General features: G+C 38.1%; 1 protein-coding gene across 8 annotated transcripts in view; it reads right to left on the bottom strand.

Annotated features, from left to right (window-relative positions):
• Positions 1–18,911, bottom strand: part of LOC150097970 (dachshund homolog 1-like) — a 290,648-nt gene that overhangs the window by 70,870 nt on the left and 200,867 nt on the right. For all 8 annotated transcript variants that reach the window (XM_090406400.1, XM_090406399.1, XM_090406396.1 and 5 more), the window contains one exon: positions 325–416. In XM_090406400.1, coding sequence (XP_090262526.1) covers positions 325–416 — 92 coding nt within the window. The remainder of the gene's footprint in view (positions 1–324; positions 417–18,911) is intronic.

The raw sequence follows: 18,911 nt of genomic DNA, 5'->3' as shown, positions 1-18,911 counted from the left end.
GGGCGGTACGTCTGATAGCCATGCAAGAAGAGAAGACAGAATTGTGTGCAATTCACAAGAGTATGACTTTAGTTAAACTCTTAATGTGCCGAACCTCTGGTGATCCTTCCGCTACGATTATTTCTAGAGTATCGGATTCAGTTATGTGAAATACTTTCCACCAGATTTTATGATGATTATATTTAGAAGTGATTATGATTTATGGAAGAAAGCTCTCTGATTTTAGCACTAGTAGCGATAGCTGAAGATGTTAGGCAGTCAAAGGAATAGATGCGAAATATTGCTAAAGATTCATTGGAGAGGGAGAATAAAATGGATGCTTACCATTAAGAAATGCCTGGTCCTTCATCCTGTGACTGTCGAAGCCATACATCCTGTCTTTATTTTCTGGTAGTTCCGGCCTTTCATCCCTTAATCTGTAATGAAGAAAAAGGCGTTGTCTTAAATTATTTGAGTTTAGTACTCATTTGGTGCATAAATAATGTCTAATTATGTTGGTTATATATAGCTAATTATTTTGGTTATGTTGGCCTGGCTGAGTGGTTATCGTATCCGCTCTTCAGCCAAAAGGCTGCGGTCGAATCCCGCCTTGGGCATGGATGTTTGTGATTGTCTTTGGAAATACCAGTGGTGGTGGTCTGCGGTAGATGGTGTTGGTGTCATCTACCGCCGACCATCAAATAATAATAATAAACTGCATGTTCCATTATGAAGTACCTCAGTTAAACTGTATGAAAAAAGTATGGATATCCCTTTAAATATGCTTTACCATTTATCTGCAAGCACCCTCTGCTAATTGGAGTAGCAGCTACTAGGGGTCAGTCAGTAGATCATAACCGGTAGGTAATAACTGAGTATCACACACACACACAGCAGGGAAATTATATTAGAGCGAGATGAATGACATATAATTTTCCCCCAATATCAAATAAATGATGTGATAATCAAATCAGAATGCTTCATTGAATAGGGACCGATCAGTAGCGAAGCCTTTCCTGCTGGAAGTGAATACTCTAGCCGCTCTCTCTTTCTCTACCAGTTTATAGCAGAATGTTTATGTTTTACTGACATATGAAACGAAATTAAGGACTTTGGAAATACTTCGATATATGAAAGCAATGACTAAATGTATACAGTTTTTCTTTTTTTATATATATATATTTGCTATATCTTTGGATTTTGTGGGGAAGTACCCACACCTGCCAATCGTGTGCTCTTAGTTTGCATAATTTTTATTCTCATTAAAAAGATTTCCCAAAATTGCCATCGGAGATTAAATTTACCTTTTCAATTCTCGATTTATTCCATATGTGCTTTCTTCGTCTTCTTAAGCCTTCATTTACGTATCTAAAAATTCCAAACTTTCTATCAGTGACTCACAATCATCAATTTTAGAAACACTCGTCTAATAGCCCTCATATTACCAATATTTCTAAAATAGAGGATTGTAACCCACTGAAATGAACACGATAAAAAAAAAAAACACTAATAATGGAATATTAATTTGGTGACTGCTTTCCCATTTGACACAGATACTACAGCCCATATCATGAAAAGTTGTAAAGCTAACAAGAATTGTAGGCTAGTAAAACTACAAAAAAATTATGCTTGTGTTATAACTGGCGTACAAACTGTTTGTGCGTGCACCAATCAAGTGAAAAATTACTTGTATGATTGCTGTCTCCTCTCTTTTCTGTTGCCTTCACGGAAAAGTTTTTCAGGTATTTTCTCTTCACTATTAAGCCTCGGTCGGAATACTTTCCTTCGCATATGCTCCGGTTTACCTTACAAAATGGAAAACCAGTTATGGTTTCTACGTTGTGGAAGACATCGACACATATAGAAAGTACTGAAACTTAACTCATCGCCTGATAATTGGAAGGAAAGTCTGCTTCCAGAAGGAGAAGAATAGCATAATCTTTATACAAACATATCCTTGATTTAAAGTGTGACTTCACTCGACTTTTATTAGGGCTGTATAACGATATTAATTAGACTAACTACTGACTCATTTTAATTATATGGAATCAAAAGTACGAGTTCATAGTCTGTGATGCAACTTTATATGCTTGCTAACCAGTTTTGCCAATCATCAAGAAACGATGCAGCAAACGACCATATATAATAAGAACGGACTCGATAAAGATTTTTTTTCTATCCTAGACAGGTGCTATAACGATATAGTTAAGGACTCCGTATTCAGATACAAAGAAAGCCATAATGGGAACTAAACATAAAGTGATGTTTTATTCATGCTCACAAAGAAAGTAGGACATCTGATAAAGCATCTAATTCATTTGCAGCTCTCCGAATTCATTCGCTAACAGGGTCATATGTATCTTGAACAGAGAGAGAGAGAGAGAGAGAGAGAGAGAGAGAGCGAAAATGTCATTCTTTCCTAATGAAGCGAGAATCAACATTTGCTACGCCGTTCAGTTTTAGTGTTGTAACATGAGCGCCCCTGGCGGTGAAGCTTGCACGCTTAGCCAGTGACGAATGACAAAATAATTCATATTCACCAGGGTCTGATGAGGTGTGGGACTGTTTAGTCGTAATTAGCTCCGTGACGGAATGAAAGTTTAATTAACGCTATTCAATTAGACAATCCAAAAGGACATGAACGCTTCGAATGACGGTACGGAGGGGTATTCATGATCACGTAAAAGGAGACACAGATCACTGACAGGACAGCCCACTAGACGTTCATCAGGTGAAACGACAGACGTCTCATCACTGCTGTTGACACCGACAACTATTACAGCGATCTGTGTAATATATTTGCTTGCAAACGATTGTAAAGGTTCCATTTATTTCTATGAAAACAAACGGTTGTAGCCTCACCTCTGCCTTTATTATTACATGGCGACTGCTATCTGTTACTGAAGTGCTTTTCGCTTAATCTACAAAAAGAAACCAATCGCTTTTACACTGCTGTTAAAAAGGTTTTTCGTATCTCGCAGAGCGCCTATCAAAGTTCCATAAGAATAAAGATGGAATTGATAACTTTATTATTATTATTATTATTATTGTGCCTGTGTTGATCAGACTTTTTCTTCTGTCGGTAACAGAAGAAAAAGTCTTCTTCATACTGCACGACAGTCTTGTTAAAAGGCGATCGCTGTTAATAAAGTTAGCTCAGTCGATATCGACGATGCCCTTTAGTTTGAGAAAACCTGGGTTCGAACCTCGTCTACGAAGTGAAGCACCTATATCAGTGAGCTTTTATCTGACTCCGGGTTTTCGTCCTACAAAACTAGCAGAAGAACATACCAAAATACAAGTATAGGATTCAAAGTGTATAAGGAATAACCATCAGATCTGGTTTCGAAAGCCTACATAGTACGGTGTGGGTGTACGCATAAGTACAACAGGAAAAGGATTAATAAAAGTATGCTGCGTTTAACATCCCTGTTAAGTTTGTTCCAAAGCTAATATCCGAATAGCAGCAAGGGGGGAAATATCAAAGCCGTGTTTTTAAAGTGATAAAAGTACTGGAAATGTTTATAGTACAATCTTGTTTTTAACGTAGTAATAAAGTGTTCTAAATGATCAAAATTGAATTTGGCGAAAATTTTAATAAATAAGACTTACTTAATTTATTGAAGTTAGTGTACAAAACCTTTACTAGCACGTTATTCAACACTAAATCCTGTGGGTATTACAATGAATCCTAGCATGCTGAATTTAATTACTTTCTTCTAAACCTACAGTGAATTAGCTTCGCATTCGAATTTCAACTCTCACATTGGTTGATTTTATGTTATACAGCAATCCCTCGATTAGTGCGCCTAATGCGTTCTTTAAAACAGGCGCATTAATCGGAAACGCACTAATCGAAATATAATAACCTATGAGAAAAAGTATAATTCGTTCTTCAAATTTCTTTCTTCAACCTTAATTTTTTTATAAAAGAATTAAGGTATGTCTCAGGTCCTAGTTACAGGAAAACTATGAAGCTGAAAGACAATAAAACATATTCAGGATATAAATTTAATTATTCTGCTTCTTAACAAAGAATTGAGTTAACGTAGTTTGGCGGACATTTTGTTTTTTATTTTTTTGCTCATACAACCGACGGTATGGCCCTATTGCCTCTTCTACTCTTCTGCAAATTTTACTGCTTCTCTCTTCATTAGGGTCAGCCTCCAAGCATTGGTGCTTAAAAACTTCGATTGTATGAAAAATATTTTCAAATTGTTTCTGTGAAATCTCTTTTGGCTGACTATCGGTGGTTAAATTTTCTTCATGTTCTTCGGGATCTTCCGCTGTGCATCTAAATTTAGCAGGTCGGATTCACTCAATTCTTCAGAATGAGATTTAATTAACGCTTGGACGTTACCATTGAAGAGGAGAAAGAAATGAAGGACCTACGAATTGGTCGCCAACACGCGAAATCACGTGTTTTATAGATAAAATTCCCCAACTGTTATACAAGCAAAATAGTTACCACTTTAAAAACTATAATGATCATAAAAGAGAAGTTAATTTTCCGACGTGTAATAATAAACAACTCATCCCAGAAGATGGATTGGTTACCCTATTATTGAAATGAATTCTCCTTTTTGTGACATGTGCAGAAGTGTCGAAGTGTCTCGAATCTGTGGGAATACTATAGCAGACGACGACATAAATTTTGGCGGTAAAAATTTGGAACATAGTGTACATGGAAGTAGTGCAGTATGCCATTAAAAATAACTTTGTAAACTGTTTTAAATGGTTACTAAATTATTTCATTCTGGTGAGTGATTTTTTAAAATCACCCTTCGACACTTCTGCGCATGTCACAAAAAGGAGAATCCATTCCGATAATAGGGTAATCAATCCGTCTTCTGAGATGAGTTGTTTATTATTTACTCATAAAAATGTATAGACAGAAAATTTTTAAAATCTGTAACATTTGTTTTTAAGATGTATATAGGTGCACTAATCGAATTTTAGAGGCGCACTAATCGAATTTGGATATCGAAAAAAAATGACGCACTAATCGAGGGATTATGGTATTTATGTTTGCCATTTGAACGTTCTCCGTCCATTTGTCTGTTATGTGAAATGAAAAACCGATTACAGGAGTAAAATCCCTACCTCTTGAAACCCACTAATGTCTAAAGATAAAAATTCCTCGCCCTCAAGACTGGATTGGGACCAAGGTGTTTACAGTCTAAGTGCAAATATGCATTCGTTCTTGCGATGGGTTTTAAAATTGGTCGTTCAAAATGAGCACTTGCATGTAAATTAAGTGTCATTTCTACTTCATATCGCTGTCCGGAAGACCAAAGAGACGACGGGAAGATGAGATTAAAGAGATGGCAAGAACTCAGTAGCACAGAAAGGCTCAAGATAAGAAATGAATGGAGGACTGTGGGGGAGGTTTTCGTCCAGCAGTGGACAGAAAAATGGCTGATGATGATGATTGCTGTCAGGACTATGCATAAAAATTCAGGATTTTTAATGATTGTTTTCATTCTCTAAAAATAATATTTATTTATTTATAAATAGTTCATAATCTCTCGCGGATGATAAGGGGTGTCTTGATTACCCATACTTGTTCTGATTTCACTTGTCAGATCATTTCTTGCTATTTCCCAACTAATTCCTCTCTTCTCCCACCCATCTTTCATGCTCTGTTCATAGATCCTGAGCTCTTCATCCTATCATTTAGTTTGTCTCGCGGTGAACATTTTTAGCGATAAAACGAAGTATAAGTACGTATACACCTTTGACATACGTCAAGTCTAGTATAACATTTTATAAAAATTAAAATTACAACGAACTGTAAGTGAAAATCTAACTTAAAAACAGAATCAATAAAAAATTGAAATAAAGCGTCTCACCTATAAATACAAGAAGAAAGTGACTTGGATAATGAAGAAAGTGTAATGTCAAAGTTAAAAATATTTGAAGATCCATAAAGAAGGACCTTCTTTATTTCGGTTTGTCTTATGATTCCGATCTTGGCATCTACAATTCTGGGACTCATGCAAACACGTCTTTCTTCTTTACATAGTCTCGAAAGTTTCAAACTTTAATATCACACCTCTTCCAACACCCAAGCTCTTTTTCCATATATATATATAGGTGGTTTAATGTTTATACCCCCTTTTCATTTTTTCTATTTTTAATTTTATGTTTATTTACTCTCCGTATAAATTTAATTATATTACTTCTAACCTTATCGTAATTCCTTTCTGTACTTGGTAAAGGCCAGCTTGGTTTTATCACTAAAGGCATTTGCCATACGAGATTAATAAGGAAACCAACACTAAACCTAATGTAAACTATTCCACTTAACTAATGCTCTTATTTTATTTTTATTATTTTTTTGTTTAAATCCAACTTCCTCAGAGTCAGGAGTTAATAAGCAATGAAATATAGCAGTGTGCTTTGGTTCTTCTTAAATCACAAGAATGGTAGGTTTGGTCAAGTAAAATGAATAATATTTCATAAAACATTAGCAAACTATAGAAAAGTAAGAAGAAATATACGGCAATAAAATAAAGGAAATAATGATGATAATAGGAAGAATATTTGTTGGAAATAAAAATAAATGAAAATGCTGTTGGGAAAAATCAAGCTGACTAGCATGAAAAGAAAAGGATGGAAGTAATTAGAAAGAAAACTGTTAGCTGATGAGAAAAAGAAGGCCTGCAAGTAGAAAATACAGAAGGAAGAAAGAGATTTGAAAAATGAGGAAAGCAACCTTTAAAAAAGATAATGAAATAAATGAGAGAAAGAACGAAAAGATCTTCACTCTATTTGCATAAAACATTTTTTCAGCTCCAGGAGCCATGCTGTGTTCATTGTTTGCATTGTACCACGAATCCTTCACAAAGATTCGCTTTTTTTCCACCTTTAATGTCTTTAATGCTATGTTTTAAAAACACTGGAAAACCACCTTTTATACCATAAAGTGACTTTGTTAAACTTTGGACCGCCTAAAACTTTGTGGTGAGTGTCAAAGGCAAACCAGTTCTTCCGCTAACTGCTTTTCGTACCAGCTCGAAAGAGTAAAAATAGAAGGGTGGAAAACAGATCGGGTGTTTTACGTTAATTAAGAGACCAAACAGAAGATTTAACGGACTAATTTTATTTGCTAGCTATTCATTAAACTTTGGTCGGCGAAGAAAAGGTGGAGGGAGGGAGAGAAGTCCGGGGTTTTGTTCATGTTGACACTACTGGATTCCCGCTCCAGAAAAAATGTTGTGTTTTGAGAGCCATTGGAGAGTAATAACAGCGATTATTCCGTTGACTTTGCTGCGTGAGACTTCCAATGGAGGTGAAAAAATGTCCACCAGCAGCAAGTTCATTAACAGACAAAATAAAAACATTCATCAAGTACCGGAAAGGTTTTGTTTGTAGTCTTTCTCCATCTGCGCGCAGGAATCGTCGTGTGAATACTAAAATGGTCATTAACTCTACCCTATTTCCACCCCTTGATCTATAGCACTGCCAGCAAAATTAACAGTCAGCCTTGGGAAATTGGAATGGAAAAGAGATGGAGGGGGGGGGAGAGAACGGGAAACACCGTACTGGTTCTGCAATTAGAAAGCGCCACGTAATATTTGTTTATGCTACTTTCAAATGCAGCACTACATCACTAAGTCTCTCTGTAGGTGGCGTTAGTTTTGCCAATGTTCAATCAATTGAAATAAAAAATGCATTTGTATATAATAGCATTTGTTAAGAATGCTAATAGAAATATGTCACTCAAACGCAGTTTATAGGTTTTTGGTTTATAAAAACTCTTAATTATTTTAGAGTGAACTCTATTATGAATTCTTCACGAGGTATCTTTCAATAGTATCTATTATTCTACATGTTCTGTTTACGTGCAGAAACACTGAGTCGTGTAAATAGCACATGACTCAACATTGAAAGAGACGTAGAAAAAAAGTTTGTTTTTTTTTTGTCTTTCGTTGATGAATTAGGATATACGTCTTTCCAAAAGAGAAAAAAATGAACCTCTATTATGCTCTTCCTTAGAAAAAGATGCTATTCTAAGAAGCTTATCAAAATAACATATTAAATGTCGTAAATTTGTAGATGAGCAAGAGCCTCCATAGCTCAGTCCGTTTAGATCAAGAGCTCTTTAGTCGGAAAGACCTGGGTTCGATTCCCGTCAGTGATGTGAGGAACCTTTATCTGGTCTCTTTCGACAAAAGGTGAGTTAGTCGGTCTCCCACGGAGGTAGGGTTTTTTTTTTACCCGGAAACTCGAGTTTTTAGTCCCCTCCCCCCCAGAACAGGCAAACCGTCCCCGTGAACACACATGGATTACAGTCATGAATACGTCCCAGCCATATGCCGGTCCTGAGCCCGGATAAAATTGGGGGGGAGCAATGGTGAACTACCCTGTAAAAATCTGACCAGGAGTACTTTGTGGGCAATGCCTACAAAGTCACCTACGGTCAGAAACGACTGAAAAGGAAAAATCAGATCAGATCAGTAGTTGAGCATATTCGAAAGTCATGAGACAAATGACAAAATTATATTTTATAGGGATTATTATCGTATTTCCATGGAATTTCTGAACATATTTAAATTATAGTATGTCCGGGAAATTATATGATTTTTGAAAAAGAAAGCAATATTAAATCATAAAAGTACTTGTGTTACTAAAATATGATGAATAGACAATCCCATACATACGATCGCATAACAGTCACAAGATAATCACTAAGAATGTCAACTGCGTGGTTTAGTTCACTATGGTGATTTCCACTAATCAATACCCCCCCCCCCCGAATCTCTCTCTCTCTCTGTCCACCGAAGAGGATTATTTTAATGTTATAAATTGTATATTGATTTTTCATTTTTCCCATTTACAGTTTTTAATGCATGGTCATAAAATGCCAAATTAATTCGATTAATATCAGAGGCTGAATATGTGTCAGTAAGATGGTCATTTGCCACGGATTTCTACTTTTCATTTGAATTTCCTTCTTGAAAGACCTGAATGCGAAGCCTTTATTCTGTCCGTTGCAATTCCATTTGTGTTTTAATGGCGACTGTGATTCCACTTTTTTTTATCGGATGGAACGTCGAATGTTAAAAAAAGTCTCAACAGAAATAAAAAAAGAAAGATAAGAATAATAGCTTCCCAATAAATACAATCGACCACCGATAATCTACCTGACAGGTCTGTAGCGACAGTTTAACGGAGAACCAATTTGCTGGACAACCAAACATAACGTTCATACCGAGAGGTAACAATGATGCCGGCCTAATATCAAGCTACAAGATATCATCTAGCTCCTCCGCAGTCGACATTCTCTCTCTCTCCCACCCCCTTTCCTCCCGTCCGCCTCCCTCGTACCGTGATAAATCTATCTCCTTCATCGGCGCTGTGCCCGTCACACGAATTACACCTTAAGAGTCCTTTCTTTGCTTCTCACCACTGCAGGCTTTCGAAAATGTAGAATCAATACAACACCCTGCTTGACGCAGACTTCTTTGAAAGGGCATGGGAAAAAGAAGAGTTATGATTTGTGTCAATATGGTCGGATTGTCTGTAATGAAAAAGAGAACACTTCGCCTTGCTGTGTTTGGTTTGATGTTTTTCTTTCTCCACCTCTTGTTAACCCCCCCCCCCTCGTCTTCAGCCTCCTCTTACTTGAATTCTCCGCTTCGGAAAGTGAGCAAACACGAGCTCGAGTTGAGAGCACGGACTGTGAACACGGAGAGTATAAATTAAAAGGGAAAACCAGTTTAAAGAATGCTTAAAATTACATTTAGAGGGATTTCATTAATCATCGAAAATAAAGAAGTGAAACACATGCGGATGACTGCTGGGGACTGGGCTCCTGCCAAATGAACAACAGTGTTTCATTAAACACGAATGCAAATTACAACCGCGTTCACTTCACTGAACAAATGGATACCAGAGCTCCCGAGGCAATCCTGGCCTCCTATTAGGGACCGTTAATTTGCCCTCATTTGTCTGGAACCATATGTCAGTGCCAGGGCTGCTGGAGGAACGCCGTTCCTCACCACCAAGCCATGTTTGTTTTCACATATTTCGCTCGTGTTGTTACGCCACCCCTCTTGTCTTTACGAGAAAACTCTTAAAGGCGCTGTCAAGTCTCACTAGACGAAGCGACACCAAGCGACCAAGATAGCGAACCAGAGGAACATACCCTCGCATTATTTTTAATGTACATCGTGGAAGAGGAAGGAGGTTGCCGTTAAAAGCAGGGGTAAGGGGTCACTAATAATACTAACATTCGAGAAAAATACCAATCGAGGCTTCTTCTTAACCCCTTGCCCACAGCAGCGCGATGTGTTGTAGGTTTAGCAATCTCTTGAGAGTTGGATTAACACAAAAATATCCCAAGAGCGCTACCTAGTGGGAGTTCCATATCATGAACGACATCGGTTAATCTTACATGCTATATATCTTTCCTTTTCGTTTTTTTCTTGGAATCCGACAGCTTTTTTTTTAAGTTTTAATTTTTTTTATTGACTCGCAGTCCTGTACCTATATCTAAACGTGTTGTTGGAACTCATTAAATTATTTTTGTCCCCTGCCATCGCTTTTCCCGTATTTGTTTGTCTATCATGGCTGCATTTCATTTAAACGTGTTCGTTACTTGATGATCATAATTCTGTAGGAGCTCCTGGTCTTAATTGTCTTCTATTGTGACATCATCGTCATTCTAACCGCATTATCTTCGCATCAATATTTATGATGTGTTCGGCGCAGAAGAAAGCAAGAACAAGCTTCAACGCTTCTGTAACAGAATCCCTCTTTATTTTAATTTTTCATAGCTTTTCGGAAAATCCCGAACTGTTTTCCTTATCGTGAGAAATGAAAAAGAAGAAAGAAAGAATAAAAAAAAAACATTCATTTGACAAGTACGCATGCTATTTTAATTAACATTACACTTCTGATTATGCGAATTTTTCCTTCTGCTGAAGATATCGTTTGACAGTGCAATTAGGGAAATTATTTTCTTATAGTCGCCAATCAGCCGATATGAAATTTTAATTAACATTAAAAGGAGTATTTGTAGACGGTGATCACCTTTCAGCTGTGGTGTTCGACTTGGAATAAGCACCACGGTCTACTTAGCACACGTTTTGCTTGAAAGCCAAATCGGAGGAAAGTAAGTTCGCTTTTCGACAAGGATTTAAGCAGAAATGCGTCGAGCAGGGTATGGAATTCAAAATGCGTAATTTCAGGCAAGTGACGCTCCCGAACAGTAGTGGTTAATGCCTCCATTATCCAGCAGCCCTTAAGAAAAGGTTTTCTTCAGTCCGTAATTTTGTCCTTGGAATATGGCAGAGGTCTTCTGGTCGAGGCGGATAATCGCTGTCACAAGTGACTGCTGAATGCGAATGAAAGTCAATAGCTCAACAATCGTGCACGCGACTTGCGCCATCAGCAGTCGTCGCCTGTTGCGCCCTCACGCACGCATGCATGTTACCATGTGATACTATGCAACCGATTTATTGCTATTTTTTTTTTTTTAAAGCAGCTCTGCTTTCTGCTAAATTAAACATGGTTTGAAGTATCATTTTTGCCACACATTTATATCTAGAATAGTATGGCACACGATGACCTCATTGGCAGGGTGTTTTAGCGTCTCCGCTCTTCAACTAATGGCACTGCTTACTGAAAGCACTGCTTACTGGAGGCCTGAAGTGGCCTAAAACAGAATCATATTAGTCCAGATACATGTATGAAACGCTTGTGTAAGTGAATACCTCTGAATTAAAAAGATTTATACATCCAAGAAAAATAAGATAATTCTTAACTGTTGTTTTTCAAATAAATGCGTGGGTCGTAATTACATATGAATAGCCGACCATACGAAGCATTTAAATAGAGCAACACGAATTGCATGTGTTGCGATTCTGAAAATGGAGCTGCTTATATAAAAATAACACATTGTTATTCAACAACTGCGGTATGATCACTAAACATTAAATATTTAATTCATCGTGAGCAGGGAGAAAGTGTTTTTAATTAGTCGTACGACAAATAACCATGTGAAATATTTTGCATAATTTATATGTACATAACACGCCATTGGAAATACTAGTTTGGGAGAATACTGAACTGGAATGTTAAATGAATTAGCAGCGAAAAAATGAAAACAGATGGTAATACTGTATAGGAATAACTATCTTCATTACACAATTAACATGAATGTGTTAAATTCCTAAAACATCAATTTAAATATTTATGCCGCTCCAGGTATAATAAAAAGATTTAACGGTGCCAACGGCACACTGGTTTTTGCGATTCCATTACTTGGATGCTTCAAAATTAAAGTAATACCATGGGATAAGAGTACTTCATCCGATGACCGATTTATTTGATTTGCGAAAATATCTTCTTGCGCTGTATCTGTAATAGATGCAGGTGTCAATTTTGAGTTGCGTATTTTATTAGAATCCTTATAAATAAAAATGCGCTTCATTATAATAATTTACGTTTCTTAATGATTTAATAAGCTTTTTATTGGAAATGTATAAATTTATATTTTTCTTAGTTATAATTCTTATTTACATTTCCGTTTATATTGAGTATATGTAATATGCATAAACAGGAAAACTTCTTGGCAAGTAAAGACAACATTAACGTGGTGTAATAAATTATTCCATTAATACACACTTGACAGATGATTCACCTGACATTTTATTAGTATCGCGTGGAATTAACTGAGCTTAATCAGCAGGTAATATTTTGTTTTCTAATTCAATTCTCAAAATCAAAATGAGAATTTTACACTCTTTCAAAACAGACTTCCATTAAAATATCTCGACGCGGAACAAAATGACTTATAGTCGCCAGTATGTCTGTGATGTGATATACGTACCAGCACATTTTTTATTCAAAATATATTTTTCTTAACGATTAGTGCGACGCTTTCAAGCTCCAGCCTTAAAATAGTATTGAATCGTCACGTATTTAAATAAGCAAGTCTTCTATTGTTCACTGTCATATTATAGGAGAAGTTCCCTTGTTCGTCGAGGTATATTTAACGCTCGTAAATTATTCCATGAATAATCGTTTACCGAAATGTCTCCAAACATTATTAAGAATTGCTGGAACATTTAAGATACGGAATCGATTGTTCCGTACTTCAGTTTCCCCTGTTACTTTTGATGTACAGTGTATATGGTACGCAAATTACAATTTAACCATCTCCTTCGTTTTGCAATAATCCCCTTTCGGTAATATAGAGAACAAAGAACCGAAGATGCTGTCTCCTCCCCTTTCTATTTGTTTCTTTCCTTGCGTCTCGACTTCCTTAGTCCCCTTCCAATCGGCAAATAGAGGAGCGCATCATGTAAAATTAGCCCCGCGCCACTCAGCGAAAACTCAGTTGTCTTATACTTCGGGGTAGCGTAGTCCCAAAGTACGTCTCTTCAGTTCGGTCATTATTTCTATATTATAGCGTTCCTCCGTTGGCAGGTTCATCTCGTGCTTTTCCGCCACTTACGGAATGACACATTTATGAGTGCATAGTTTGCGTTATTTTTCCTACATCTCCGTTTCTCGTGAGCAGCAAAAACTGCACGAACCAGCTGCTGCACACTAAGCACTCCAGTGTCGGATGACGCGTCTTCATCTCCAGGTGCGAGCTCGGGTAGGGAGAAAGAAAGTGACGGAAGGGGATAGGGAGAATAGAATACTCCCACAGCGTCGGAAGATGACAGTTCTACGAAGGAATTCTTCCTGGGTATTTGGCATTAACTGACTCTCGTACATTCAGTTATCGAGTTAGACATTGGTGACGAGAGTTTCTAGCTGCTTTAACAAAGTTTGCAGTCTTTGTTACCTTCTCCTCCTCTTCTTATCCGCTCTCTGTATCTTCTTCTCTTTCTTTTATAAGTAAAAAAAGTCGAATGACACCGATTCTCACCTAAAGAAGGCGTGGTAGTGAATTAGATGAGAGAGAGAGAGAGAGATTACTTATACAGCACGGACAAAGTCTGCTACAATTGCGCATTATCCCTAGAAGAATATCATTAAAGGGGCAAACATTCATTTTCATTTCGTTCCTGCTGCCTCGCAGCTTCTTGTTAGTCTGGCGACAATAGTTGGAAGGGGGGGAATTTACGGGTAGGCGCGACCACTATGTAAATCACTATGACACGTCCCCCCCTTCCTGTCTACCTCCCTCCCTTTCTGTCCCTCTCTCTCTCTCTCTCTCTCTCTCTCTCTCTCTTCCTCCCTCCCTCCCTCCCGTAGGCGAGGACACGGGCGCGTGTCGCCAAGCCGTGTGTCCGTATTGCCGATAGCGTGGAAATTAAACCTCTATGAAATAAATTCTTCGAAATAATTTATCATGGTTTCCAAGCTGGTCATCGAGCAATATGGTGCGATCTGTCTTTTTCATTTCAAAAGATTAAGTCGAACGGACGGGAAAAGTGGTACACTGCTAGGAGCAGACACCGCTACTCCGGCCGTAGTAGTTGGCAGCTCGATGATTGATGCACGTGGAGGCAAAAAACCCTACTCTTCTTGTTGCCAAGGCACCGTTAGCAATCCATCATTCTGTCGGCTTAAATTAACTTGGAGAGAGATAAAATTTTGCGAGGATACCGAAGAAAAACACCTTTGCAGCGTGAGCGTCTAGTATGCTCACTGGCCCATTGCCTCTTATCCCGAGTTTGCATTTCTCATTTGGAAACGAACGCGGCCGACAGTGTCTCTGATACTTTAGTGTGTCCCTCCGTTTGCCGACTCCCCTCCCCCCTCTTCGTTCTCCCCACCCTCCGACTACCACATACCCGGGCGGTAAGGCGACAGGTACAGACTCACCTCCGACATGACGCAAATAACAGGGAGCTCTGCAAAAATGGTCTTTGCCTTCAAGCCGCCATTTTTACAGAGACCATCTTCTTTGTCACAGGCTGTTCCCACATTGTCCCCGCTTCCCCTTTCATGTCGCTCTTCCACAACACTGGCCACATCTAGCATCCTGATCCCCCCCTTTTTTTGTCAACCTCCCCTTAATGAAACACGGCTGATGTTCACTTTCAGCATCAGCGTTTTTAAAACTCCACGTGTTCTTGTTTCCTTCCTTTTATTTGCAACTAGAAAAGTTTGCAAAGTTAAGTTGTCGTCTTCTGTTCTCGCTAAGGCGGGCACATTTCTTTACGGAAAAAAATGTTTGGGCGATTTTCTGATATGTTCCCGTTTGAAAGACTTTCGAGCAATAAGAAGAAGAAAAAAAAAATATCGGTCGGTGCCGTTTTCTGATTTTAAAAGGTCGTTTGTCAGCCTTAGAGGAAAATGGATGAAAAGACGCGTTAAATATTTAAAACGGGAGGTAAAATCAGTGGCGGAAAACAGCCAGGTAAACACAAACACAGAGTGTGGAGGAGACAGGCCAGCCGTTATGATGTATTGCCTCGGGGCCTCTCTGGAGCAGTTACGCAAAGATCATGCCAGTGTACAACATATAGCTAACACTGGAACTTGATGTATTGGAGGTGTTTCCAGTGACAGACTACTACTGACCGTCTTGTGCTCGCTCTTCGCAAATGCACGCCTGAGTGCACGACCTGCATTGGTTGTGTAAGAATTCCATTCTCGTTACTTATACAAAGATATCCATTTGTGTGAAGAGCAGTGTCAGTGGAGACCGAGAGGCTGCAGTAGTTCAGATGCGGATCAAATATTTCAAGCTACGGTTTAGTCTCTCGCAAAAATGATACGGAGAGATACAATATCCTGCCGATTATCATAACCCAGAGGTTTTTGGATGCCCTTGCGTAGGCTTTGATATATATATATATTTTTTTTCTCCACTTTCTTTTTTGCCCATGTTTTGTTTATTAGAAATCTCTTTCGTGGTAATGTATAAAGCAAAGTTTTTTTTATTTGTTATTTGATAATACAAGCAGTAAGGTTTGCTGACTAGTTATGTTCGTTCCTTAATTGAAAGAGATTGGTAAGAATGCAAATCTCCATAAAGACCGAATACTCACCACTCTGAATTGACTGTCAGGAGTACTGCGATAATAGGTGAATTCATGCTTGCGACTATTTCCCAATGAAGCTAATGTTTCTTTCGATATTTATGAGTTATTCATTGTTGGGTAATTAAATTCATATGCACTATTTTACGCTGTATTTGCAAAATACGGGATCGTGAAAACGTCGCTGGTATAGGTTTTAATACGGTCTTGGTTTTCGCTTCGTTCACTTTCGTTAATTATACGAGGTCCGCGCGGTTAGCCTAGTGACGGTGCGCTTCGCAGCCATATGCCCGGGGAAGGAGTGTCCTGGGTTCGATGCCCGGTCGGCGACGTGAGGAGCTTAAGGATCTTCCTCAGCCATAGCCAAGTTAGTCGGGCTTGGGAGTGGACAGCAGGGTTTTTCCCCCAGTTTATCTGGGGTTTTTCATCCCGCAAGCAGGCAAACCGGCCCAGTGAACACACACGGATACAGTCAGGAATACCTAAGACAATCCCTCCAGCAATAGGTCTGAATTGTCAGTTATGTTGGTCCCGAGCCCGGATAAAAATAAGGGAGATTGAGGTGATGCCGTACCTCCCCGTAAAAGGGGCTCACGGCCATTGAATCACCATACGAAATGAATGAATGAATTATACGGGAATGAACGCAAAGATCATGTTATTGCCAATAGTTGGCAATAACATGATCTGTTCCTCTTCTTCCTGCACAGACCGCTTGAAGGCTATTTCGGAGATTACGTGCCTTCTTGATAGGCCTGGACGGAAACAACTGATACGCTAAACCCACCTTATAGTTTTCTCATATCTACAAGTAGCCTATATTTTAATCTAACGCCCCGAGTGTTATAAAACTTCTGGCTAATTTCGTCATGTATTTATTATTCATTACGACGATTGTTTTGTCTCCTCCCTACTTCATTTGCATATACTGTAGCTACGGGCCTGTTAGTTGTGTAGAAAGGAAAAAGACTCTTCCTTCTGATTTAATAGCGACTGACTTAGCTACGTCTCTTAGAGCATGTAAAATTTCCTTCGCTTCAAATGAAATCTGAGCTACGTTCCTTTTCTAAGGAAGTGACGAGCAGTTAATCCCTTCTTTCACAATAACCTGATCTGCATTCTCTAACCGACAGAATGAGATTTCGTATCCCATTCTGGGCATGGATGTTTGCGAGTGTCTGCCATCTTTAGACAGTAAACGATTTTCATTGCCCGGGTGAGATCATTATCCTGCTTATTGGAGGACTGAAGTGGCTTGAAAAAGTTCCGTATTTAATCTCCAGATCAGGATTTCCGGATTATTTAATCATCAGCCCACCCACAGTATTGATGTACTAATCTCACTCACAAACTTTTCAACCTTTTGAAACACACACACACACACACACACACACACACACACACACACACACACACACACACACACACACACACACACACACACACACACAGCAACTGTACGCTTTCAGCTGCACGGAGCACTTTTCAACTGGGGGTGAGTCAGCGGCTCTAATACAAATCAGGCACTCGGCCGAAGAACACTCGCAATTGACAGGCGTGCAAACAATGCAGATAGGATTAACTACTTTATCATAAGAAGCATTAGGTTTCAAAGAAGCCAAGTTCCTTTGCCGTGACAGGACAAGTAACACGACAAACGGATGGAAACATTTAGAATTTCTTTTATTACTAAAAGGAATCGAGAAATTTTGATTAAGGTACTAAATCAGCTGAAGCTGGGAATGAGAAAGTAAGGAATTTGATCTATGTGCTAAAATAAAAGGCGTTCCACTTACAGCATTTTATTTAGAAATATCACGCTCGATGTTTTCTACAACATATGACAAGCTTGTCGAGTTTTTTTTTTATCTTAATTCTAAATTTCAGTGAAATTCGTCTAGCCAGTGCAACTTAGTTAATCTTGTTTAAGAAAACTCTATGAAGTACTTCTCCATTGTGAAACGTATCATTTTTTTTTAAATGCGAGAGATAGATTTACCTTGAACATCAACGTTTGGATGAATTTGTAGTTTCTTAAAGTCATTACTTGAAATTTCAAGAAGAGTAGAATGCTTTTCATATTTCATAAATCACCCTAGAATGGAGTTTTTTTTTTCGAAGTAGTTAGTGCTTAACAAAGTTTTGGATTTATTTTCCTTATTCTTTAGCAGTTTCTTTCCTTATCATCAATGGGGGAAGCACTTTTTTATTTATTTGTCAATGGTGTGTGAACTAAGATAATAAACTGAATTCGTTTTCTACACCACATTTTATTAATGTTTGTTTCATATGCTATTGTAAGAGAACGCTTCCCTTTAAAACCCTGTTGAATTTTTTCATGTTTTGTAGTGCGTGGAGCCTCTCGACTTAGTATGGCCTTCTACGTTTAAGGTCACTGCTGTGTCTTCAAGACAAAGCAGGACATTTTTGAAAAGTAGGAACTTCATTTGACACTTACCAAGGAATTCTGATATCTTAAGCTCTGTATTTCCAGATGACTGCACATTTAAGGATCCTAATCGATTTGTTCCTGTCATCGCAACTGGCAAGAAAAACAGGTTTGACATCTGTCAAGTTCATATGAAGAAGAACATTTTAAAAAAATATATATTTTGCCTTTATATCAATAACGCTGGAATCTGATAGTGATGGTATTTACGCTGTTGTTCTTTTAGCAGCGATTTTCAAATTCATTTGGGAAAATTTCCTAACAGAATCCTTCCTTCTGACGCATTTTTCTATCTATTTCAAATGTGTTTAATTTTTATTTTTCCGTTTTGTCTTTTATGAAAACTAGCGAATCATTTTAACCATCGTTATAATTCCTTCTCATTAATTACCACAATACACGTAAAGCTTTTTATCGCTTTTATAGAAAACAGTTCAAACTCTCATAGTACAAAGGTTTATGACTTTTCCTTTAGCCTTAGCCGCTACACGGCGCTGAAATCGTTATTATCCCTCTAGTGCATAAAT

Source organism: Typopeltis vanoorti, chromosome 16 (assembly GCF_054136105.1).
Source record: "Typopeltis vanoorti isolate ZY-2024b chromosome 16, IOZ_Tvanoo_1.0, whole genome shotgun sequence".
NCBI classification, from domain to species: Eukaryota; Metazoa; Arthropoda; class Arachnida; order Uropygi; family Thelyphonidae; genus Typopeltis; species Typopeltis vanoorti.
Note: the sequence above shows the minus strand (reverse complement) of the source record. Positions and strands in the feature narration are given on the sequence as shown.